Source organism: Anser anser (genome assembly GCF_964211835.1).
Source record: "Anser anser genome assembly, chromosome: 11".
Lineage (NCBI taxonomy): Eukaryota > Metazoa > Chordata > Aves > Anseriformes > Anatidae > Anser > Anser anser.
In genome coordinates, this window is record NC_139732.1 from 14,219,267 (window position 1) to 14,246,729 (window position 27,463).

The following is a 27,463-nucleotide window of genomic DNA, read 5'->3' on the forward strand; positions in this document are numbered from 1 at the left end:
ACATTTAGAATTTGAAATCAGTGATTACAACAGTAAGGTTTGCTAAATAAACACACATAAGCACATAAGAACTATCAACGTTCTCCTGAAATTAATAAGGAAGAAAGTAGTCTTTATTCAGTATACAACACCGAGTAATCATTAGCAAAAAGGTCAGCTGGTTAAGAGGATCAAGTATTGTTCCCAAATCAGGCTATTCTGTAGAGTTTTTACACCTCAAAAATTGCTTGAAACTTCTGCTATGCCATGTAATAGCAAGAAATATCTCATTTTTCACTGAACTTTTTTTTTTCTTAACTTTGATTATCCTGAGAATCCCAAGTTTTACCTTTTCTTTTTGGTAGGCACTGTAGTAGGGGCACGAACTCAAAGCAGTTAGTATCAGTAATTTGGTAAGAGATCAAAATAAAGTTTCATATAAAGAGATGATAACTTTCGAAATAAATCAGTGTCCTTCTGCATGATTGTTCTGAAATTATTCTTTGAACAAAGTGAAAAATTCAAAGTTTTTCAGTCTATTTAGGGTATCAACATGTTTCAAGAGAAGCCTTATAAACATCTATCCAGAGCAGTTTTATCAATTCTTTGTTCATATTTAATTGATTTCTGCAACCACATCTCATAGCCTAAAAATAGAAGTCCTTCTCATTGCTATCTCAATCATGAATTCTTTTTCTTTTTACTGATTATCATGTTTATTTCTTCCCCTAGTAAACTCCTGTAAAGGTACTATTATGCAGAGCTAAAAGAGTACAGTTGTTATTCCACGTTCATAAAAATAACTATGGCATTTTGCCACATGAACTTAAAAATAATTGTACTCGTCTTTCTAAAGTCACCATGAGCTACTCTGCTTCTTAGAATATTTCGTTCTTATGAAACTCTGCTAAAATGAATTATCAGTACAGAGTATAATGAAAAGAATACAAATTTTAATGGAAGTTACTTTTTATCTGTACTTTTAGTTAATAGATGGAGAAAATACAATCAATCTTTTACCTTCCTTCTGCTCAGTATTTTAGCTACTCTAATTTTTCATTTTATTTTGAGCACAGATCTGCAGCCATGTTGCACATAAAAATACTGTCTGAAACAAAACTTTTTTTTTTTTCCTTTGGGCACAAAATAGAATTTTGGTGAAGTTATCAAAAGCAGTGCAATAGCATGTATTTATAAGACCATCACTGTAACTCTTGGAAAGAATAATTTCCTGCCATCTTATATCAACAATTTACTACTGCCGAGTACGTCTATTTTTCTTTTACATTAGAAGGAAAATAGATATGAAATGTTTTAATCTTAGTTGGGACTACAGATTTTCCAGTCTGATAACAAAATCTCTATCAGTATCCTTCTTGACTTTGAGGAACACAAAGGAGAGCTTGGTTTTGGATACTGAAACACACACATTTATACATACAAGACGGCTGGCATTTTTGCCGTACAATTTCCTATAAAAGTAAACTTTTAACTCTAGATGAGTGAGTCTTCAGAAGTCATTCTGTGGAACAAAGATGCCATCCAGTGGTTGGCTAGATTGATGATTAATGTCTTTCCCTTTTCATCCCAGCACAGTATTTAACTATTTCACATTTGCTGGCATAAATGACTGTGCTCATATTAGTTATTTCTGTCTTACTGAATTAAAATCTGAGCCTTATTGGATAAATCTAATATCCCAATATGAACGCTACTTTTAAGTAGGCAGCATGGTTTTCCAAGCTGTTTCCAAATGCAAGCTACGTTTTAAAATAGTTTAAGAGTTCATTCCTATATTCAACTTCTTTTAACTCCTCCTCTCTCCTTCTTGATTAAAAACACTCATGCAACTACAAAAAACGCTTACTTGAAAATAATGTTCAGGAAAAAAAGTGAAGCACTTGCACAGTTGTCTGTAACTTACTTCAAAGATTTTGTTTAAATTAAGACAAGCCATTACAAAAGTCTGGTAGCATTTTCCTTATAAACAAATCTTAATTGCATGATTGCATACTATTTTCCTTTTCATGCACTTTAAAGATTCGAGCCCAAGATGTCCCAATCTGCAATACTGGGCTGCTCCCAAGTAAGCTACAAGAATATGTAAGACAACTGAGACAGCATACCACCATTGATTCCCCTCTCTCTCAAAAGTGAAATTTCATGTTCTTAAGGAAAGTCCCTATACACGTGGCAAGACACTAAGTCTGCAAATTCCATGCATCACAAGATCAGAGATCAGCTAAAATGTTGGATGCAGTCACTTGAAATTACAGCAACAGCAGCTACTGTATTACATTTTAAAATAGTGCAATTAATATAGTGCTTACTCTGACTTTCAAAGGTTTAATTCTGAGATTTCTCCCTAATCCTGTTTTGTCGTAGGGATCACCCACAAGGTCTGTGTTGGATCTTACCACTGATAAGCAAAAAGGAATGACACACAACATTTGCAATCAGCACTTTTTCTTTTTTTTTTTTTTTGACAAATGTGGAAAAATACATGCTCATCTTAGAGCTTGAGATATTTATTCGGAAAAATAAAGAAACTTAAATCTTAAGGTGCCATTCAGAGACGAAATCTTTGAAGCTATCCATTTAACACCTGCATTAGCTTTCTATCATTCCCAAGGGGACACAATGCTTTGCAATTTATTAGATACATCATCACGCATTTTGAGGCGTTCTGTCAGAATTATGCTATTAAACTTTTATTTAAAAAAATAAAAATGTAGTAACAGGCAATGGATTTAGAATGCATGTCTTTTGGGTAGGCAAAGGAAGACTGAACATACAGTTGGTTATTACCAATTAGACTCTACTAGTAGAGAAGTAGACTTCTCTAGGAAGGAACACCTGCCTAGCAGGTGCACTATGGAAAACTATCGGAATCACACACACTAATGGACTAGTTCTACCCATTTCTTGCCCCATTTTGCATACAATGCTATTGAGCCTTATTCAATTCAGTTAGAACGTGGTAGGATAATACAGGAGTACAAACATTTATCTCTGACCTTGGAGACATGCAGAACTGGACAAGTCTCTGATCTAACCAAACCTGCTCTGACTCAGAAGTTGGAGCGGTTGACCTCCCAAGGTCTTTTCCAACTGAAATGATTTCAACTTAGTATCAGGGGAACAGATGTTTTCCTTTATATTGTCCACAGTCTGAACTGTAGGTAATAATTACTTTAAGAGTCTGCTGTTTTCATTGTTGTCAGTGGTATATTACATTAGTAGGAGCTCTGAGGTTACTGAATGAGACAGGCAATGTGCACAGCAGTTGTAGCGAAATATTCAGGCCCCTTTCAGATTTCAAGGGGCCTTCTGCTTCATCTCTCCCGACTACAGAAACCTCTAAACTGGACCATTAATATTATGGTACAAATAGAAGTGTGGATCTCTACTGTAAAAGAAAAAACATTACAGAGAATGGAGTTCAAATTTATATTCATTAATGTAGTAGAAAAGTCAGCTAAATGGAACACTCCATAGTTTCCACTGAAAAATGTAGCAACAAAAAATTTCAATACAAAAAAAAAAGTTGACAAAATTTCAGGAATATAACAGCTTTAGAGGCAGAAGCCTCAGGGTTGAAAACTGTACGTCATGGGACAGCTACCATAATATCCAGTGAATTCATGTAGGTAGTCTTACAATTCATTAATTAATGCTGACACTGAGGGCTAAGCTGCAATTTGTAAAATTCCGAATTGCTGCCTCTCTGATGCAATTCTTTCCTCTGTTTCCTACACCCTAGAAAGATACCGTAAGTTTAAGAATGTGTATGATTAAAGGAATTCAAAAATAGCAATTCCATTTCTAATGACCATGTTCACATTTCCATTGCTAGTGACCAACACTTTGCTCACAAGAGTGAAAAGCTAGAGTAAGTTATTTTAAAGAAAGTAGAATATAAAATAATGAAACAAATATGCAATAATAAAACACTAAGGGCAAAATAAATTTATACATAACACAACTATTTTTCAAAATTCTTGCTTTGCTTTAGATGCCAGTTTGCCTTCTGGCTAAAAACACATTCTTCACACACGCTGGGAATGTTGAGGAAAACTAGTCAGCATTCAGAGGATTAATACAGATTTCCAGCTCTGTGCCTTTAGGCTTAATAGTCAGACATCTATTTGTCCTCAGGAGAGGTTAGGGGTTGAAATGCAAATATGCAAACAACTGAATTCTTTGTTAAGACATCAAGAAAAAGCTTGATCTTTGCTGCTGTTTAATAAATCCTTGCAATTTTATGGACTTATTTAAATGCAGCATTGTGTCTTACTATTTTGAAGGAGAAAACAATGCAAGGAAACAAACACATTCATTCTGACTAAAATTTGTTCTCTAGAGGAAAAATGACATACACCCTTGACAGCTTATTTACCAAACTCACTAAAGATTTATTGATTTATCAATCAGTGCCTTGAGCATTTGCTTCTCCCCAAGGGAAAATTAACAATTCCAACTAACCTAATATATTCTATGTATAAACTAAGTGAATGCAAGAATCAATCCTGGCACAGTTTACAACATCCAGTCAAAAAAAATGCTGTCCCTTTTGGTGTATGTAAAATTGAAAGCTATACTAACGAAGAATAAATGCTCATGTTGCTTACAAACATAAAAAATACTTATTAAGACAGTACAATTGAACCCAACAGACATTTTAAATCATTTAAATACTCAGTGGGAGGCAAAAGCATCAGAAAGTAAAAAATTGAATGATTTTGCTTCTAGATTAATACTAAGTACTACCACAATTAGTTGCAATACTGACATGCCTCAAAGCAGAGATATTTCACAAAGGACTACAAAATTTCTTTCATTTCATCTGCAAAAGTCTAAGCCTACCAATTAACTACTGGTTTGATGACATCAGAGCAACGTAAGAATTTGAGAAGAAAATAAAAATCTATGAATATTTTGTCATTTAACAAAGAAACAGAAAGGAAGAAAAAATGCTCAAACATTACACAGATGCTTAATGTACTTTCACCAGTGGGAAAAAAAAGGCAACACATGTAAGATTTGTTTTTCTCTACAAACAGTAAATATATCCAAAATACAGGAAAAAAGATAATAGAAATTTGCAGTACAAAAGAACCGATAACAGCAGCTCAATTCATCAATGCTACTGTATTAAACCTTGCAGCACCAGATCACTACAGAAACTCATAGAATGTCCCAATCTCCGCTACATAAGTAAGCACATGAAGAACAGGTAAAGCAACGCTTTCTCTTCTCTTCGCACACTACCAGAAACATATAGTATTTTCTGTATGCTGATGAGGGGATAGCTGCAGCTTAGCAGCTATCTATCAAAAGGACACCTTGTCATCACATTTAGTATTTTCTCAGCAAGATACGTTCCACGTGAATGTTAAAATCTGATACATAAAAGCAAGGATGTTGGGTGTTTTTTTTGTTGTTTGTTTGTTTGTTTGTTTTAACTTCATATATGTAATTCCATTTACCAGAATTTGTTTTGGAATCCACAGAGGTGAAGATTTTATGAAACATTCCAAAGTGTATTTAAAGAAAAATCCTAAAGACAGGGGCCCCCGCTCCCTTTATTTTTTTATTTTTTAAATAGATCTAAATAAGAAAATTGTCATCCAATCACAGTAACAGTAAGAAAGCCAGGAATTATTGTAAAACACTGCCCTCTGGTGTTAAGCCAATTCTGATTTATATTTTATATTTAAGATGCCCCCCCACCCTCCAGCTACCCCCCTGCATTATTTTTTTTACCTGAAAGAACCACCTCCAGGGTCATTCAGCTTGTTTTTCTGATTTGCAGAGACCTGAACACCAAAGCCCCCAGGACTTTTGCTGGCTTGTATTGTTGGTGCCTTCCCTACTGTGCCTGAAAAACACCAAGCGATGTTATTATGAGCTGTCTTAGACAATTTACATCAAAGAACCTTCTGTCCAGGAACTAAATTTAACTGTCTGTAAATTGCAAACAAAGGAAGTAGTTATTTTTTTAAAAATTACACTGCTGAAGAAGAACAACTTTAGATTAAAAAAAATATATTATTACAGTTTGTTCTATAGTTACATTATAGTGAAGACTCCAAAACTGAAAACCATTGACCATAATTCGCTATAATATACAAAACGGTTGTGCATTTGCAATTATCAGTAAACCACTTTTCTTTATAATCTGCACAGCATACAGGAACCTGATTTCAAATGTTCTTAATATAGATGTTTTAAGTCGCAGTCACCTGAGGTATTTGCTATAGCTTTTACATTTTCTTATAGTCATTGTTCTTTGTTGCAGTGAAAAAGATATATTTTCAGAGTTCAAAACATTATTTTAACTATTCTTTAATGTTTTAATACTGTATGTATGTAGAAGACAACATACTATTTTAAAATTTGACATAACTCCCCTCATAAAGGTTGTCTTTTATTTTGCCTTTTTTGAAAATGTTCTTTTAAAGTAATTCATGTCTATATCTAGATTTTACAAGTCTATATGTACATCAAAAAACGGGGGGAGGAATTTCTAATCAAGCCAAAGTGTGGTAGACATTTAGCTCCTTGTGAAACTACATTAATAAATGGATATTAATTCCTCTCTGACATTTGTAAAATATAATCAAAAATAATTACAAGTTTATGTTACTAATTGGTAAATCCATAAACCTGCATTATTATTATTAGAAAACGTTATATCAATATTTGACTCAAAAAGCACTGACAAATGAAAAATTTGGAGTTAGTCCACCTTTACTGCTTAGTATTTTAAGACTTGCTTCCTTAGGTTATATTTTGTCAGTTTCCTTTAAACCCACCCGTATGTTGGCATGTGAAAGTAATTAAACCATATGTCTACTTGATCTCACCTTTTTCTTGTATATCATTTAATTTTATTGAGAGTTAAAAGACAAAGTATTTGAGACTGAGAAGTAGGTGAGAAGTTTTCCTTCATATCTGTGGATCTATTGCATAAAAATGGCACGGTATGAACCTTAGCAGAGATATGAAAACCTAAACCACAACTATCTCAACAAATCCTTTTAATAACACTTCTTTGCTGAAACAAAAAAATCTGAGCTTTGCATGAGCACACTACTTTTTTCATTTTGAAGTCTTCATCACCCTTAGCATATGCTCTCAAAGCAAAACTAATTGAAGAGTGTTTGTTTAGGTCTTCAATCTGCATAAATGCATTTTTGTGTGGACCCTCAACATTAGCAAATGCAAAACAGGATTTAGGCTCTAGGCCTGAGGAATAAAACTATTTTGTCATCGGAATATTCAAGGTCTGTGAGATGTCACAGATAGCATTAGTTCATGGCCCAGTCAATTTTATCTATTTCAGATCATCTAATTGAAAGGGTTTTTTTGACTAAGTGAATTGGAAGGAAAGAAATAATACAATACTAAAAGTCAGCAAATCTCTGCTTTCAACAATTAGCATTTAGGAAATTAAAAGTGTATTAGCCTTAAAAATTATTGCAATGTATCAAGTAAGGAAGCAGTGGCTCTCCTCCAGAATTTAAAACTATATTCCTTAACAGCCAATATCAACGTTTTCTTTTCCACAGATAACTTTTGACCCCCAAAAATATGGAGAGAGTATAGCAAAAGAATAGTTAACCTCTTTGTCTCAGGAAAACCATATGTCTATACAGGATACTAAAAAATTGTCTCACTTTCTTTCACCCAATATAATAATTCTGCTCAAATGGATCTGGGAAAGTAAATATAAGCTCGGGGATGACAAATAAGTTTTCTGGTTTAAAACAAAATTCTGCATTATTAAGGAGTTAGACAAAAAATATGGCTAAAATACCAAATTATACTACAAGGCAGGGCATATTTTGAAAACTAGTAATCACCTGTGGGCCTATGTGTTTCATGGGATTGGTAATGACATACAGAGTTTTTCACCACTGGGTCCTTGTTCCAAATTTCAAGTAGCATGATCCAGAGAAATAAGCCCAAATTTAGGAGCTTTTAAGTTCCTAGTTCTGCACAGGTCAAATAGCTGCAATGAATCCAGCTAATTATTTTACTCCATGGCTCTATTCCTCCATCCACAAGATGCAGGAACAATTCACAGATTTATTATACTAATAACTGCTTTGATAAAGAAGTGTAAATTTTTCCTGAAATAACTATAAAGCTATTTCCCCTGGTGTGGATACTATTTATTAATATTAAAGTTCTTAGAGTCTGCCAACTATCTACACTACTGTTTTTAAAGCATTCTAGTTTGTTCACATGAATGCATTAATACTAATGTAAAGAAGCATTATACTAGGACATTCACTCCAATTTGAGAAGCGAAATGCAGCATTTTGTGGAAGTCAGCTCAATTCTTGTATAACCATCTTTGAAAAGTCACACTCCACAGAATTGCACTACCGTAATTTTCTATGTAGACCATGTCCTATTCCAGTATCTTAGCTCTTTCTACAGAAATAGAGAGGTCAGTATAAAACACCATTACACTGGTGTTTACAGTAGAAAGTTTTAACAATGCATCACGATTGAAATGTACTGGTATCTGACAGTATGCCATAGGCACTTAGAGCTGCAAACACACAGCAGACGTTTCTCCAAACATGGGCTGCAAGATTCATAGCTTTCACAATGGGACATTTTCTAGATTTCCATTCTGACTGTTTTGGTGGTATAATTAAATAAATGTAGTGGTGAGCTTAAAAAAGCTTGTCAATAGGAATAAGCTCACCTGAAAGCAGGGCTTTGCATGAATTGGCCTTTATGAATTGTTGTCTTCCTTAAACCAAACTGCCAGTTAAGTACTACCAGTACTTCATAGGCCAATCAATGGCTATCATGAATAAATTAGTGTTCTGAATCGACTGTTCAAAAGACAAGTGCCAATACCATGCAAATTCTTGTCATACTGTTGTCATTCACAACTGCAGACTGAACAAGCACAGAAATGAAATCGATCACTGCCTTCACTCTCAGACATTGGTCAGAAGTGAAAGTTCATACTCTAAGACACTGAACACTCTCCCTGTAAATAAACTCAGGAAATAAGTGTCAGTGCTATCAAATACACCTTATATGACAAGTAAATGCATTTCTTTCTAACCTGGAAAAACAGCCTACGACAGGCTTACAGTGACAGCTTGGTCTCCATGTCCATTCAGCCTTTGGATTCTCTGAAGAGAACTGAACAAGTAGAATACCAGCTGCTATTAAATGTGATCTTTGTTTTTTTGATGCTTTCTTTTCCCAAGAATGAAAAAAACAAAGCAATAAAGTAAAATAAGCAGCAATACTTTCATGTACATTTAAACTACTTTAACTCAATACTTGAAGATGATAAACTCTGTATTCCATTACAAACCCTCAATCATCTCAGTGCCCACATCCAAAGAGAGGATCTCACGCATAATCAAACCCCAAGGCTAGCAGGCGGAAAGAAACAAAAAGGATATTTACTAAGAAAGTAAGAAGGGTTCAAAAATCCTCTTAAAAAGTGGGATGTATCAAACATTAATCCACCTGTGCACAAACCCATAAGAAAGTTGTGTATAATACCACACCTCCTCCTCCCCTGGCATGTCATGTTGCTGCAATCAGTCTCTGACCTCACCACAGAGTAAACACACTGCCTGAAAAAAAACACGTGGGTTGAGAAATTTCTCTAAAACTCCTACCTCAACTTCTCTAGCCGCAGAGACAGTGACTATAATGTTCTGCTTCGTGAGCATTAAGGTATTTTTTGTTTCAGGAAAAATTAATAATTTCTTTCTTGGCCCAGAGTTAGAGCATACAAGAGTCAAGTTCCTGACTTCTTTCAGAACTTCATAAGGAACTAAGCATATGTGAGTTTAGTCGTAATGTAGTTTCAAAACAATTAACTATGTCAGTCTGAAATATGTCATAACTGCATAGTGAAAACATGCACTCCTCAGCCAGTATGAAATAAAAAAGTAAGTGTCAAGCCTGCTAATGTCAGCACTGTAAGTTTTTCCCATGCTACTAGTTTGTAATTACAATGAAATTCATACAAAGGTAACAATCTCACTAAAACATTTAAACCCATACCTTGTGGTCTAATGGTCTGAGTTATTACCACTGGCATCCTAATCTGGGTAGTCTGGCAAGCAGGGTTTCGTTTCACAGTTTGAGCAGATGTTGACTGGATAATCTGCTATTATTAAAAAAAAGTATACTTATATTATACTCTTTATACACAAACACACACACCGTAAATACACTAATACCTCTAATTACTAATATAAGCATATGGATCTCTACAAGCACAACCAGCTAGTGACGAAAGTCATTTTCATGTAATGCATGTGGTTGTGTGTGTGTGTATATACATATTTAGCTGTTATACTTAAAAAAAAAAAATCAGATATTTGACACAAATGTCATATGTCACAACCGTCATCAAAAATATATTTCAAAGATGTGCAGTATACATTAAAGTTTAGACCTCTGTCTTCAGAATTATTTTTTTCAGAAAGCATTTTTGTAGAAGAAAATGCTACAAAAATTTGAGTGATATATACTTACAACCATTAGGTCTCTCACTATAAACCTATGCTTTTTAAAGAAAGTATATACTAGAAGTAAATTCCAAAATATTATGGGTTCCAAGGTCAGAAATACACAAGAAGGAATGCAACGTTTTGTGGTGATCGTACAGTATTTGTCTTTTAAACGTTAATTCGGTATTCTCATGTTTTCACTTACTACTAAAACAAATTCTGAGGTCCTTACCCAAAACTGAAACTGGGCCAGAAACTTAGAATTTGACTCACAAATAAATTTAATCAAAAAGAAAAATCTCCAAGGGTCATTCCTAAGCGATAGCAAAATGTGCATTCATGAAATCAGGGACAAGGTAGGCACAGATGTAAAGAACAGAAGATTGAGTAAGACATGTGGATGCTGCAGAGCTGGAAAAAAAAAAAACCTTAAATGAACTTTGAAAACAAAACACAGGCAAATAGCTGTAAATAAGATTACAACCACAACTCAGGTCAGAAAACCTCAGAAGTCATGTGCTCTTCACAGTCACAACTATGTTAGTGCCATAGCATAATGGTCCCATTGCTGAATTACAAGTCTCTGTCTTACACCATTCAGTACTACCTCCTAGAAGACAATACACAATGCCATACACCACCATACGGAGCAAACAGGAAACACTGCACCTTTACTCATTGTTATTCTTACAAAGTATCTAAAACCATATTAATTAGCTGAACAATGAAGACAAAATCTCTGACTTCAAAGTGTGCTATGGAGAAAAGGAAAGGAGAAATATATACTTTGTTTTGTTTTCAAATGAGATGTAAAGGTAGAGAATTAAGAAGTTGAGGAACAAATAGGAAAGTGTTCCATCAGCAGGAACCTCGGTTCCCCAGTCTGAAGATGAAAACTACAAATAAAAGAACAGAGTAGCGAGGGAACAAGACCTTTAATATAGTCTGGAGAAAAAAACAAATAGGAATATTGTGAAGTTAGGAAATTGCATTTTGTACAACCTAAAATATTAGAAGTTGAGAGGTCATAATAAACCTGCAGATGGAAAAGTATTAGCAATAGCTACTCGCAGAAAGAGAAGGGGGGAAAAAAAGATTAAGGATTCAGCTTCAACTACAGACACTGAAGGAGAACAGAGTATTTGGACTAAGCACGGAAATGGAACAAGTGGATATAAATTTATTTAGTCAAGACAGGCAGTGAGTAAATAGTAACACTCAGAAGGGAAAGAATTAAGTAGGTACCACAGGAAAAACATACAGACGATACGAGGGAAAAAGTTGAATTTGACTCCATTTTCAAGCACACAAAACAGTTTCCATGTACAAGTGTATTTTAGTAAGGAGACATAATAGCCCGAAAGTAAAAAAGGGCTATTGATACAGAAGTGGAGAATGTTGCCACTTCCACAGTAATATATTGGATGAGTCTTCAGAGAATATTGAAGAAAAGCAGACATACCTTAACTGGCCAAAAGTCAGACCAAAAAGGAATTATGTGTGACCTGCAGATAGAATCACCATCTGGTACTACAGTAATCTTCTGTCATTAAGCAGCAAGCAACTTCTAGAGTTCAGAATCAAATTGTTTCACCTGATTAATATTTTCATGTGAATACCCTAAAAAGTCTGTCATTAACACCATTAAAGATAGGCTAATATTTAACCTTTTAAGATCACACAAATAATGACAATGCTTTCTTTATTATTAAATACATTCAAAATACATTCAAAAAATGTTCTTTAACAAGCATTGTACTAGGACCTCAACATAAGTGCTGAAAATGAAGGAAATGACTGAGAAATAATCTTTTCCAAAGGGTGTAGATCAGAATCAGCATTTTAAATTCCATACTGAAACTGACCAGCAACAAGGAACAACCGCATCTGAACTCAGAGCAACATTTTACAGTAACTCGGATTTCATTTTCTATATGGTTTTAAGATACATTTCAACACAGATGTGATCTTCAAATCTGGAATCAATTAAGGAATAAGTATTAGCAATTTGTTTGTGAAACAGAATGTGCAACCTTCTTTCCAAACAAAGTACCTAGTAAAAACTAATGAATCAGAGGTAACTTACGCTACATCACGATTTATAAACAAACTACACTCTTCATCAATTAAACTAATTCAAATTGTTCTAATCCTCTTGCCTATTTTCCCCATAACACAAATATTTCTATTTTGTCCTGAATTTGGCCTGGAAAATATAGGCAATGAACAAGATACTGGCAAGCCAGTCTGGGAGATGATTAACTTAACCAAAATTATGTTCCATTTCCGACAGCCTAAAAATGTGCATAACGAGCGTACCCCCATTTAATGTAACTCATTCATATACTCAATCTTGAATGACCAATTCGTTCAGGATTTCCTAAACCAGATGTATATAGAAAATACAGAAGTGGATGTTTTTAGTATACTGAGGTTATCAGAGACATTATTTCAGCTTTAACAGGAGAGTTCTTATTGCTGTCTGCACTTATATAAAGGGAAGGTGTGGAGAAGACAGATCCAGGCTTTTCTGGATACACAATGGAAGGATGTAATGCAATAGACACAAGCTGGAATATGGGAAATTCCACCTAATGTAAGAAAAAACAATTTACTATAACGGTGAGCAAACACCGGAACTGGTTACCCAGAGAAGCTGTGGAAGTTCACCTTGATGTTCACAACATGACTGGTTAAGGCCCTGGGCAACATGCTCTAATTGGACCTCCTGTGAGCAGGAGGTCAGACTAGACACCTCCCAAAGTCCTCTCCAACCTAGATATTCTACCCCTACTGCCAAAATTATAATATTAATGATATTTTAAGAGTGCTGAATCTGAAAAGTGGTAAGACGAAAACAGTCTTCAGTTTACAAAAACCACTCATCATTCCATCTCCACTAAAAAGAACGGAATTCATTTTCATTATTACCGCCACTGAAGACAGCAAGCATAACAGTAGAACAGTAACAACAAAGACACAGAAAACACAGAAGGTTTATTGTGATTTAGCTATTGCTTGGAGTTAATAATCTTGGAAAATAGCAAAATTACCACACAAAACTACAATTAAGACAGTGCCATGACAGCGCAAGTACTGTCATAGATCAACCTATTCCTCTTCAATCTATCAGTCAAAAGTTGAAGAATCATCTCAGTGGCTGCTGCACTTCAAAACCGTTCAAGGAATGTATTAAAGCAAGAAAGTCATGGCCTTGCTTCTTCTCAAATGTCAATATGGTAGAAGTTAACTTCATTCTTTTCTATAAAATAACATTTCTCTGCAAAATAACAAGCACACTTCTCACAATAAGTATTCTCCTTTTATTTCACCATCCTACTCCCCCCTAACCATCACCACTCTGCTGCACTAATGAGGCTCGCTTTGATACATCGTTTGTCTGCTCCTCCAAACAAGTTCCTTCTCTCACTTCCTGAATGCTCAGACTACTACTCTGTCCATTTCTCAGTTTTCACATCTGAAAAAAATTTCACATCTGAAAAAAGGGCTGTGTACATGATGGTGTTTGTGCAGAACAAACAGATTTGTGGATGAAAAAAGGATATTTAACGGACATATTACTGATAAGTAGAATATTAAAATGGTCACAACTGAAACATCCATTTTTCTTAAAGACCTTCTCAAAAAGCTTAGATTCAATAACTATACGACAATAAAATTATAGTGCTCTCTGGTCCCAATCTTAAGCCAAAAAGTGATGGTCATGACAGGTGTGAATCTTCTACCATATGTATTATTGCATGACAAGGAACACATTACAGATGTAAAGACAGATAATTAACACAATACTCAAGAAGACAATAATTAAAAACACAGATGATCAACAGATTGAGAAAGATTTCGGCGCATAAAATGCGTTGAAACAGAAAGACTGTAACTTCTTTTACCTTTCTCCTTCCTAAATGGCAGATATTAAATAAAAATGAACGCTACTACCTACAAATCATTAAAAGAAAAGAACCTTTACGACGATTAGATTAGAGCTTACTGCTAAAGGCTTCAAGGACAGGAATTTTGCAAGTCTCCCTGATCTAGATGCTGCTTTACAGATGCATAAGGTCACAGTGGTATGTTTCCGCTTACCTGACAAGAGCTGGAAAATTAACCTAACTTGATTTACATAAAACATAATTTGCAACAGAAGCATCTGATCCAGAAGTTTAAGCATAACAAATATAGCAATAAAACCAGCAAAGGAAATAGATGTTTTTGCAAAGAATGGAACATAATAATAAATTTTCAAAATATGTCTTATACTGAGCATTTTCTCTCTCCATTAAAAAAAAGTACTGTAGAAGGAAGAAACAAATACGCCACTTGTAAATGTACAGAATTCAGAATGGCCAAATGTCTGATATGACATTTATCTTCACTCATGAGTAAACACTTGCTAACTCACTTGTGGCTATGCCACTTGTGATTTATCAGTCTACTCAATCCTGAAGATAAATGTCATATCAAACCTCAGCTATCATGTAATCTGGCAGCATTAACTTCCAATGTTCATGCATTTACGGACCTAAGTTCATATTTACCATTATTTAAACATGATGCAACAGTAACAGAATTTTTCACCAATGTCTCAATATTTGCATAAGCAATTACTGTTTTCCTCCCAAACACAAAACCTTTTTCTACTTTTTAATGCAGTATATAAATTTTAACGTTAATACGGCAACAATATTGTTCCATTGTGTATATGCTTTCAAAGAAGCAATGAAGTAAATAAAAATACAAGCCACTGGATCACTGCACCCACTTGCTCCCCAGTGCACTACACGATCCTTCCCAGTACTTTATCTAGGCTAATTTTGAATGTTTCCAGTGATGGCTCTTTCATCGCTTCCTTTGGGAGACTGATTACCGTCGAATAGTCTGTTCTACTGTAAGGACATTTTGCCTTATACCCAGACGAAATCCTACTTTGCTTAATTTTATCCCATTGTTCATATTTATACTCCCTTAGACTGTTCTAAAGATCTAATTTGACAGACTATGTCTATCCTAAGTCCTGAAAATATTTGTAAATGTTTTTGATACTCTCCTTCAGTCAGTATTTGACCACATTACTTGCATTTAGTATCTCTAAAGCTTTTCTTTCAGCCTTTGCTTTTAGGTTTGTCCTCTAACAGACATATTTTTTTACTGGTTTCCAAACAGCATGCATTGCCAGTGTCCTTCTTATATTAAGGTATGAACCCATGAAATTCCAACAGTAGAACCCATAAAAATAACACAAAAACTCACTAAACTGTATTTGAAACACACATGTAATCTTCTAACTATAGGTTTTGTTCCTACTGAAGGATCCTAAATATCCACTGCTCAGCATCCATTTTTATTTAAATTTCATTGCAGACCAAACTTCAAGCCAGCAACTAGATCTCTCTGTTAGTTCATTAGCATAAACTACTCCTTTTATCCAAATAGCCATTTTCTACTCTTCCACTAGAGATTTAAAAGACCAACACAGAACACTGCTATATAACATGATTCTTGTTCTGTCCCTTTATTTTATTTGCAAATTCCATTGTTCTATCTCACTTTCTAGGAGCCTCCAACTAGATCTGCACAATCTTTATACTACTTTACATAAAGCAGCACTACAGGCTGGGAGATGAGTGGTTGGAAGGCTGCCTGGCAGAGAAGGACCTGGGAGTACTGGTTGATAGTCGGCTGAATATGAGCCAGCAGTGTGCTCAGGTGGCCAAGAAGGCCAACAGCATCCTGGTATAAGAAACAGTGTGGCCAGCAGGGCTAGAGAAGTGATTGTCCCCCTGTACTCAGCTCTGGTGAGGCCGCACCTCAAGTACTGCGTTCAGTTTTGGGCCCCTCACTACAAGAAATGCATTGAGGTGCTCGAGAGAGTCCAGAGAAGGGCAACGAAGCTGGTGAGGGGTCTGGAGAACAAGTCTTATGAGGAGCGGCTGAGGAAGCTGGGGTTGTTCAGCCTGGAGAAGAGAAGGCTCAGGGGTGACCTTATCGCACTCTACAGGTACCTTAAAGGAGGCTGTAGAGAAGTGGGGGTTGGTCTGTTCTCCTACGTGCCTGGTGACAGGACGAGGGGGAATGAGCTAAAGTTGTGCCGGGGAGGTTTAGGCTGGATATTAGGAAAAACTTCTTTACTGAAAGGGTTGTTAGGCATTGGAATGGGCTGCCGAGGGAAGTGGTTGAGTCACCATCCCTGGAGGTTTTTAAAAGACATTTAGATTTAGAGCTTAGTGATATGGTTTAGTGGAGGACTTGTTAGTGTTAGGTCAGAGGTGGACTAGGTGATCTTGGAGGTCTCTTCCAACCTAGGTGATTCTGTGATAATTAAATTTGTTTTAATTAAGATGAATCACTTTAAATTTCTTACTGTTTCTTTATCATTTAAATAAGTGGCTTCAACCTCCAGGAGCACTTTCTTCTTATGATGCAGTGTCAACACAATATAAAAAGTGCAAATCAATCTCCTTTACTCAACAATCTACTTACAACTTCAAAATTTTAACAAATAAAAACCAACTTTGTTATTCATAGAAATTTTGTCTGCTCTACCACCTAGAATGAGATGGATAATGTCTGCATATATAAGGGTATACAGAGCTCCTGCCCACTAAGAATGACAATTTAGAGAAACTCTGAACATTGCATTTAGAATAATTACAGAAATCAATTGCTGGCTTATCTCATTAGTGTCTCATCAATGAAATATTAGCCCAAGATTCATCCACATTTCCCCTGCTAGTAGTAGTTAACCAGTACTAATAGCACTATCTAGCTCTTATATAACATAGCTTTATAACAGGACGTATACTTTACAAAACAGATAAATAATCTCCTCTTGCATCTCTGTTAACACTAGAGTTTAATGAAGTTTCCTTTCTGCAATCTTCATTGCATGCTGAACAGCACACAGAGAACTCCCAAGTTGCAAGAAACCTCACTGTAACAGGGTGATGGATCACCACATTAGAACAGCCACAAGCCACATGAACTAGCTCTATGTTCTGTTCTATGGGTAAAACTTGTGTATGATGGGAAACAAACCTGACTACAACTTAGCATCTCAGTACCTTACAGAGTTCTGGGTTCGCCGTATGTATGCCAAATCTGGCTAGAGACAACTCACACATCTTAACCCCATTGCTGAGTTCTACAGATATGCTCTGTCTTGTGCTAATTTCTACCCAAATGAACATCAAGGATGCTTTGTTATTTAGGAATAACAACCGGTGAAGCCAATGTTGCTTTACCTTCAGAAATCTCAATCGTGCTAAACTCCTTCTCATATACACTTCATACTGTTTTTCTGGAAATAATAAAATTGCTTTAATGTAATGTAATGTTTTTCATTTGTTTGTTTTAAAACAGCAGAATCTTACAATTACAAATCAGAATAACTTCTGAATGAGCTTTCCAAACATGCTAAGAGAGGGGAGTACTGTGACCACTACTGAATGTTGAAGGGCAGACTTTAAAAAAGATCTGAATTTGCATAAGGCGATGTTTTTTAAAAATACCATTCTGACTAATGAAATTCAAAACTTTATAAGATGAGATGCTATGAAAGACTCAAGATATGCAATGACAAAAATTAATATCATGTCTTTCCAAACGTGTTGTGAACTATCTCCTAGCACTGACCCCTTTATAAAATCTCTTTTGACAGAAAAGTCAAACAAAATGAACAGTTAACTGATTTTTAACTTTTTTAAAAAGAAACTGGACTACTGTGACTGGCTGGTTTGAAAAGATCTATATTCCAAAATAGGCTTGCCCTTCTGCAGCTGGACAGTTTGCATAGCCAGCTGGAACTCTCTCCAGTGAGCTTCAGGCTTGGAGAGTCTGGAGCTCAGCCAGTTTCCTCCATCAGTGCTGGCCACCCTTAGGCAAGCCAGCTGTAATCCTCCTCTTCCGGAAAAGTCCCGGGCAAGACTGCCAGCAGCATTTTGCTGTGCTTTGATTTTGGGGAGCACAAAAAAAGTATGAAGAGTGTGATCACTGTCACCACAAAAAAAAAGTCAGTACTTAAAAACAATTACTAGAGTGACATGGAGATGCTGCTGGGTTGTCTGCTTGGCATGTGAGCTAATTGCTGTTGTGGTACATAGGATTTTTTATGCAGTGACTCCTATTGTCTGATGCTACTTTTGTCTGTATAGAACTAATCTGAGGGCCATTTAGAAGTGCTTGGTCAATGCAATGTTTGGTTCTATTAATCATGTATGTTACTGATAAATTAAAAACAAATACAAAAAGCCAGTTTTACAATAAAGCCAATGAAATTTCATTTTTTGTGTATTCACTTCTCTATAAAATATGTTCTAGAAGTATTAAGCATAGTTTTGCTCTGCATTTGCTACCTTTAGAAAAAAAAAAACGGGTCATCTCATGTACCCAGTAAGATGAAAATCCAGTCCTAGAACTATCAGCCTTTGCAGACAGAAAACTTCCTTTGCCAATCAGACCAATCTCCTCAGTGTTCTTTTAGCAGCTGTCAGTTCCTTCGTATTGCACAGGTATGTTGAATAAGATAACAGAGCAACTCTTCATATTACTAGTCTCCACTCACATTACTATCATCATTGCTTGCTTTGTGTATGCATCAGATTGTTGGAGAGAGAAACTAAACACACACACATGAATGTAAAGACCTGTCTCACATGAGTTCGGATCTATCCCATTCAGAAAATATTCCACAAAAACTATAAGCATAAGTGAGACTCCTCATGGACTTAATGACGTTTTCGTTGTTCAACATCAGTGTTTCTTGAAGGGGGGGGGGGGGGGAGGGGGGGTGTAACCTGCCTAGCAGTCACTGGAGTGTTTAGAGTGGGTTGCAAAATGTTGGAAAAAGCAGTGCTACCTGGCAGTACCTTAGCCCTAGGACTATGACGCAAGAGCAGACTAGACATACTGGCCATGAATGATAATACCTGTAAGAAACCTGCTAGCTGCTGTCAGAAATTTGCTTACTCCAGGACAGAGACTAAATTTGTACACCTACTGCTTGTAATTACAACCAGTTCCTGCTCCCCTACCTTGAAGAACCAATGCCATTGCCAATTTCAGTCTTATAAGACATAGACAAATCATAAAGTCACAAAAAGTCTAAGAAACACTTTTCTAAATAATAAAACAATCCAGAAGGGGTGGGAAGAACACATTTCAGAAAAGAATTCACATGGCTGAACAAAAAGCAGTCAAGTTAAGGTGCAAAACATCCACATCTCGTTTGTATTACAACCAGCAAAGTTGTGTGTCTAAAAAAAAAAACACAAGTCAAATGTTCTTACACCTTAAAACTGTGTTCACAAAAGGCTGGTAAAATTCTATTTATTTCGTCTGTAATTTAATTATTTAACAGCCAAAAAACGTAAGGTTCAAAAGACCCAAGGCTCAGATGTTTTCGAACTGTGTACTGCTAATTTTAAAATAAAGTACAATAAACATTCTCTCCCCGAACACCCTAAAAGCTATTTCCTTTGTATAGCATACAAGGATAGATCCCTGCAAGGTGTTACATTGTTATATGTGCATCTCTGAATCTTGATAATATACATTTTTACCAATTTGATACACTTTCTGGAACCTGTCAGTTTGATTTTGAAACCAATGTCAAGTACTTTAATCATACATACGTAGAAACTGCAGACAAAAGAATTCTTACATCTTTGCTTAGATGGATGTTAATGCCTATATAAACTTAATGCCTTGGTAAAAATTCTAAATGAGTTTTAATTACAACTGTACACACACACACACCAGCAGGATATATTCATCACCCTCTCAGTGACTAAATGGCTGTACTGTTGCCTTATTGGTAACGCCTCCGCAATTAATGAATCTAACCATGTAATACTCCAATATACAATAATGACATGTTTCAGTAAATAAAATATGGCACTGTTTCTAAACAAAACATACTGGTACAGTCCAGCTGTTCTACACAGTTTTGTAATTATGTATAGGAGAGTTAAAAATGAGGTAGCTGATTTTAATGCAGACTAATCTAAACAAAGCAACATACCTAATAACATACTAAAAATTTTACTCTTGCCTGTAAGTCTTGAAAAGTTTTCTGTTCTACATCTGTAATTAATTCAAAATCCACTGTGATCACACAACAGTCATATTTCTGGAAAAAAGGCCAAGAGTATACAGAGTATTACTTAAAAATTTAAGATATGTTTATAAAGTTATCTAAATTAAGGGTTCGGCACAAAGTTTGACAATGTATGTAAAGATCCATAAAATGAGGTGCTACTGCACAGTACAGAACATGATACAAAAAAAAAAGTATTTCCCAAACAAGCTGAAAAAAAAAACACATTAAAAACTGCTATTCAGTCTGTTAAGAAATTCTCTTTCATACTATAGTACCTACCAGTTGAGAACTCTGATTTGACTGTACCACCTTAACCTGAGGAGGCTGCACTGTATTTGATACAGAGACTGTGCAAATGTTGTTTGGTTGCCTTATTCCTATTGTCTGCGTTGTGACAACAGAGGAAATACTTCCAGAGGCAGATTGAGGTATAACTTGTGATAGCTTGGTTTGTTGAAGTGACTGCTGAGACGGCTGTCCTTGCAAAACTGAATGTTGACTATTCAGTAAAGATTGTCTCAATGCAGGTAGACTTTTCTAAAAACAGAAGAAAGTTGATGAAATATCAGGTTTACCAGGTTGACAAAAAATCTTCTGAAATTTGCTGTAAACATAATTAAAAGAATGCAGTTTTCTGTTAAATTGTACAATCTGCCCAGTCATCAACAAGAAACAATACTGAACACATTTTATAAGGGCGCAAGTTCAGTTTCCATTTTTAGTAAGCTTTCAATGTGAATTTAGCAACTCTGCAGACCTTGACATGCCTTAATTCCACGGTAATGGTAAAACATATAACACTCCCCTCCTCAAGACTATCTAGAACTTGTAGCTTAGGTATTTGGAAAAGGGAAAGAAAGGGAAGGGAAGATAAGACAGAACAGTAGGAAAAGCCCACTGCCTGCTAGAAGAAATCAGCTGCACCAATTTGCTTCTCTTGGCATGCCTCCAGTACCTAGAATAAGATGATTTAACTGTTGATGCCCTACAGCGATAGTTGTTTACTTTATTATTACTGATCTAATGTATTCTGACTGCATTAGAAAAGTGTACTATTGTATGCTTCATGTTCAGACCAGTTCAACCAAAAAACATAGTTCCAAAAGAGTATACCATACCTTCTGAATAAACTTTTTACTTTTTAAGTGGTAGCAGAATTCTTTTGAAGTGCTCCCCCCCAGGCAGCTGTAGAACGTAACAATGTTTAACTCAAGCTACAGTCTTTCTAAACTTCTAGTACTTATTTAAAAAGTAATGTCTGTTGCCAAAAAAAAAGGACTTCAAAGAAAGGAAACAAGTTAAAACTTATCCTCATGCTGAAAGTGACTGAAGAGTAAGAGCAGGAATAAGCACAAATAAGGGTTAATGGTAACTTGAAAAAAAACAGAAGGGAGAAAGTTCTGAAGAAGAGTTGAACAGAGAGAAGAAAGAGAGGGAATTTGCCCTAAACTGAGAATTCTTGGACTAGAAGAAAAATGCTTTTAAAACAATAGTTGTGGTTTTGTTGGGGCATAATTAAACATGCTTTGTATATATGCATATAATCTTGCATATGGAAACTGTTTTAGGTAAAGTAGAAAAAACAGAAGTTAAATTTACCCCTACATTTTCTACTTTAGGACCCAACAATCAATAAATCCATTTGGAATCCCTCTTCTATATGAGGAGAGTTCCAGATTACAGGCAGAATCAGCTCATCAATTATTTCAACAGCATTATCTGGTTCCATTTTTCATAATCACCATTACACATGCATTGGAAGTTATAAGTGATTCACATATAAATTACAATAAATATAGAAAAAGCCTATTTAATTAATTGAAGCACTCTATAGAACTCATAACTCTTCTACATGAGTGTTGTACTTTACAAAGACAGACCACAGATAATTAAATGCATTGTAACAGTAAAGTACAATTTTTACTGTACAATTTTTGAAGTTGTGCAGACTTCAGGAGAAATTGGCACCACAAAGTAAAAATTGAATAGTCTCACTTTAGATGGGTGAAGCTAATTCCACTTAAAAAGTGTATTTTAAAACTTAAATTATTGACATTTGCATTGGAATAAACTAATCTAAACAATATCCACATTACCTTAAGGAAAGGTACAAGATATGGCTGGGGCGATGATTTGAGTTCTGATTGAAGGCGGCCTGTAAATTCTTCTGGATCAATCTTTGCATCCTTGGAGGGAAAAGAACAAACCATCAATAATTCAGTTCAGTTGTTTGGTTGTTTTTTCCAGATAATAATGAGAACAAGCTCACGCGTAAAAATAGACTTACATATATACTCCTGTACTCACACACATATATATGTATATATTTATAATGTATATATGGGCATGTAGGCTGTTTCAGAAAAGACCATGGTTTGGAGGAAAAGAAACTGAATGTATCCTCAAGTAAAAATCCCATATTTTACTGTATTTTTCAAAACATGACCACAGTATTATCCATCAAAACAAGAATGTTTTTGATGAATGCACACTAAATACTTTGTTGCACTTCCCTTTTCAGAAACTATGAGAAAACCTACATTAGCAGTTTTTTTGAAAATATGTAACAAACAGGATATTTGCATTTTGATGCAGCCCAACTCCTTTCTCTACCACTATAGGGAAAAAAAAAGCTGAGATCAAAGCAATAGTTTTCAGCACATATAAATAACAAGTTTAAAGATAACTGTCATTCGTGAGAGGTATTTACCAACAAATCCTGAACCAGAGCTTTCACATTACGGGATGTTTCTGGAGAAGGTGAATTATGAGAAGCAAGTTTTATAAGAGTAGCTAAAAAGTTTTTGCATTTTTTCACATTTTCTTGCATTTCCTGGAGAAAAAAAAAAAAAGAAAAGAAAAAAATCATATCCATGCTATCTTCCAATTATGATAGCTGTATGTTTTAATCACTATAAATAGAGAAAATGATTAAATTGTTCTAATTCAGGCAGGAGATATTTCACATACTTCTGCAGCTATTTTGCTACCGCTGCTAGTTACCTGACATTTTCTTCACTTCTGTACGTAACTGAACATCATACCTCATAATGACTAACAAAAGTCAATGAAAGAAATATATTTAATATCTTACAGTCTGATTTGATAGAAATAGCCATAAATAAGAGAACTAATGTAACAATTTGTTGATGTATTCTCCTTTGAGATACAATGTAGTGTCCCACAAGCTACTTAATTTGTTAAATTATTGATTTAATATGCTTTTGCACAAAGCAGCTACAGCAGTAAAATCAAATTAGAAATAGTTTTCAAACATTATCATATCTAATGTTTTTTCATCAGCATAACAGAAGAAGCTCTAATTTTTCAAGCTATTATTTTTATGTGCTGTAATTTGGTCTGAGAACCAGAAATGTAACATTTCAGTGTAACCACAGTTCTGAGGCCCAGCGATATTATAATAATGATGTCCATAGGCTAAAGGCCCGATTGTTCTGTTTACAGAAATGGAATAGGTCTTTCACTATTGAAACATATGTGGTCAATTTTTCCCCATCCTGCCATAAGTGTTCTCTGCTTTCAGAATCTGTATTCCATTTAGTTGAAATGGTTTCTTCTTTGTAAAGTATTTGTTCCATCACAGGGAGTGTGCTTGCATGAATGTTCCACTTCTGAATAGATCTGAGAAGTTCATAAAATATTAATAAAATCAAGTATCTAGTATTTTAATACTTACCTGTGATACAACTGTAGTTCCAGGTACAGGAGAGCTTGGTATTACTTGAGGCTGTGCTGGTACTTGTGCTGTTGTATGAGGTGGAAGTGGCAGCCGAGGCTGACCCTGCGTCTGTGCTGAAGCTTGAGTTTGTCCACCAGTAATTACTACAGGTTGTTGAGATGCTGATGTTCCAGTTGCTACTGTGGTCTTGAATACATTTTGAGCACTTGTTGAAACTATTGATACCTATTAATATTTTATATTGAAAAACAGATCATTCTCTAAAGTATTATGCTCAACCATAAAATTCTTAAAAAACCTGACCAAAAAATGGTTTCTTTCACATACACCTTTACTAACAAAATAAAACCATTAACTTTACTAATTAGAATTATAATGTTGTTACCCTTTATACCCTTTAACCATACTGAATAGAAGTCATCCTCATTTAAAGTTCTTTTTATTACAAAAACAAACATACCACTAAAAATGAGTTGCTATTATCCGGTCCTTTAAGGTGACCATGCTGACGTTACATCTGTAACTCAACTTTCTGCGATCTTGTCCCTTGATATAAATAAGACTATTGCTGAGGATCTGTTGTTATATCATCAGGTTTACAATTATCTATACCCCAGTTACAGCTCAGATCCAGATTATACTAACACACCAACACAGCTTCCCAATCTAATTTGAGTTCAGCAGCTGTACATATGCTTTTGCACAGTGCAAAGCCCTAGTTAACAAAACTGTCTTGGATGTAGCTGGACCAAATGTAAAAACCCTGCTTCACACTCCTCAGCCTAGAAGGCTAGAAAGCTCCTCAGGCTGAAAAGAGCACCACATACACACATACACAATCCAGTTCAGCTCTGACACTTGATTTGACTAAATATGCTACCCTTCCAAGTGCCAAGAAGTCTCAAACAGACAAGCCAAATGGGACTGCAGAAACTAGAGAGCTCAGCCAAGCAGCACAACTTGCTGAGCAGAAGCTATCAGGACCTCCCGATCCAACCTACTTGCAGAGCTTTGCTCTGACTTGGGCACAGGCACAGAACAAGCTGAGCCAGGTACCTGTACTGTGATGGGTGACACTGTGGATCCTGTGGCACTAGTGACCACGCAGAAGGAGATACTACAGCTCTTGGCAGGGGACAAACCTAGTCCAATATGTCCACCACTGAAGCGATGCTTACAAGCCCAGCTGACTGTGTTGTTTTTAATGAAAAATATTAAAACTATACTACTCATTTTTGTCTGTTATCTAGAAAACAACAGAAAATAAAATCTAGGCTATCATTCAACACCTGCATAATACAAATGGACTATCCATTCATTATTCACTTCTATGTTTGTGATAAAAGCAAACATAGTAACATTTCTTATTAAAATTCACATTAGGAAAACCATACAACTATGAACATACTTCCCCCCAGTCTTCTGCTTTTTATATTCTTAGTACTTACTGTGGTATGTGAAAGAATAGAGCCTCCTGGCAGAGTTGCAGCAGACGTAGCGCTAACAGGTGTCACAGTTGATTGTACAACTTTGGCTTGCACTGGAAGTCCTAGGCGGACAGTAGATGTGGCTACAGAAGTTGGTTGCTAATAAGGGAAAAATAAGAATTTTATTTTTTTCCCCTCATTAGTAACTTGAGCTGCAAAGCTTTTTAATAATAGTGAATGCAAGAAGAATCACTATTTCTTTGTGAATTGTCAGCTTGGAATGCACACTGTAATCAGAAAGCAACTGGAATGTTAAAGGCAGCTGAAGGAAAATAACTGGCTTACAGCCTTTCACTCAGTAGCACACTCTACAAGTCAAGAACACTAAATTTGTTTTAAGCAGCAAACATATGCATTGTCTTTGTAATTTACCATAACTGGTGAGATTAGTATATAGATTTCTCACCATTATATAGAAGGACTAATTTGACGAGATTTAGGAGGAAAAAATGTCTTCAGAAAAGCTGTAATTTAACTAATACATCATACAATAAAGCAATTCTGACAAAAGGGATCCACTTGTTATTAAAACTGCAGACCCCATTGGTCTCAATTCTTATATTCTCTTATAACTGGCATTTACTGAGGTTTGCATTCAAATAAATGTTTAGAAAAGACAAATTTTCTATGTGTCTAAAGAGATCATAACCAATCTTGTTTCTCATCAAATAACAAAATGTGAATAAAGAAAAATTATAAGTTATATGTCACTGTAGTTAGTATTTTTATAAAGAACAGCTTATTTTAAATTCTTACACTATTAAACCTACATAAAATACTTCTTCAAAGAATATCCAGTATACTTATTAGATCTCCAGAAGGAACTAAGGCCCAGGCAGGTATTAAAAGCCCCAAGCATTCCCTACCAATCAGGCCAGCAACATACTCTACTGGATAATAATCTTTTGTATTTGGGGAAAATAAATAAATAAACAAATCTACCTGACACCTGAACAAAGCTTTTTTTTTTTTTTTTGGTCTGGATAGATTTCAAGATTATTTTTTTTTTCATCTTGAGTTGGGATGTCTTCCGTACTGAGGTAGCCTAGAGGCAATATACAGCATCATTGTGAATAGGCAGAATTGTCTCTCTTTTTGGAAGAACTACTATAAATGCTTTTTCTGTTTTTAAATACCACACCTCTTTTCTCAATTGTATAGAAGACCAATAGCCTCAATTTCCTTTAAACACTGGTCAAATGAAACTATATGTACCTGATGTATGCCTACATTTAAAAATATGAATACTGTACATCTTGTTCATTTGCTTATAATCAGTATTTCTGACCTAAGAATACAGCATGCCTGTGCTGTCAGCCTCCTTCTTGTCAGTAACTGCTTCCAGAGTTGAGGATGTACAAAGAAAGCAGACAACCAGGCAACCTACAATCAGGCAGCTACTCAGTTCCACAAAAGATCTGTAAATACATACATAGCTCAGGCTGCTAGCTAGAAAATTCGTCTCAACTAACAAATGCCCACAATTCTTCACAGAAATATGCTTGAGAAAAAGAACTGCATATAAATAAAATATAAAATTTCAGTATCGTAACAGTGTATTACACCCAGCTAAGTATGCAACACCTTCCATACAAAGTATTCCACTGTGACAGACCACAGGAGCAAGCTGTGAGACATGAAGACTAAATTCACCCTGTTTTAAAAGTCACTA

At 35.3% G+C, this 27,463-nt stretch overlaps 1 protein-coding gene across 5 annotated transcripts in view; it reads right to left on the reverse strand.

Annotated features, from left to right (window-relative positions):
• Positions 1–27,463, reverse strand: part of LOC310879800 (transcription initiation factor TFIID subunit 4-like) — a 149,206-nt gene that overhangs the window by 104,496 nt on the left and 17,247 nt on the right. For 4 of the 5 annotated variants that reach the window (XR_014571118.1, XM_083794648.1, XM_083794646.1 and 1 more), the window contains exons 3-9: positions 25,753–25,890; positions 24,302–24,529; positions 23,315–23,437; positions 22,701–22,790; positions 20,884–21,141; positions 10,039–10,144; positions 5,746–5,860 (exon numbers count right to left, since the gene is read on the reverse strand). Coding sequence is in view for 4 of the 5 variants with exons in the window: in XM_083794648.1 (XP_083650774.1) it covers positions 5,746–5,860; positions 10,039–10,144; positions 20,884–21,141; positions 22,701–22,790; positions 23,315–23,437; positions 24,302–24,529; positions 25,753–25,890 (1,058 nt within the window). In the remaining variant the exon portion in view is untranslated. The remainder of the gene's footprint in view (positions 1–5,745; positions 5,861–10,038; positions 10,145–20,883; positions 21,142–22,700; positions 22,791–23,314; positions 23,438–24,301; positions 24,530–25,752; positions 25,891–27,463) is intronic. The other variant, XM_083794647.1, reaches the window with a different exon arrangement.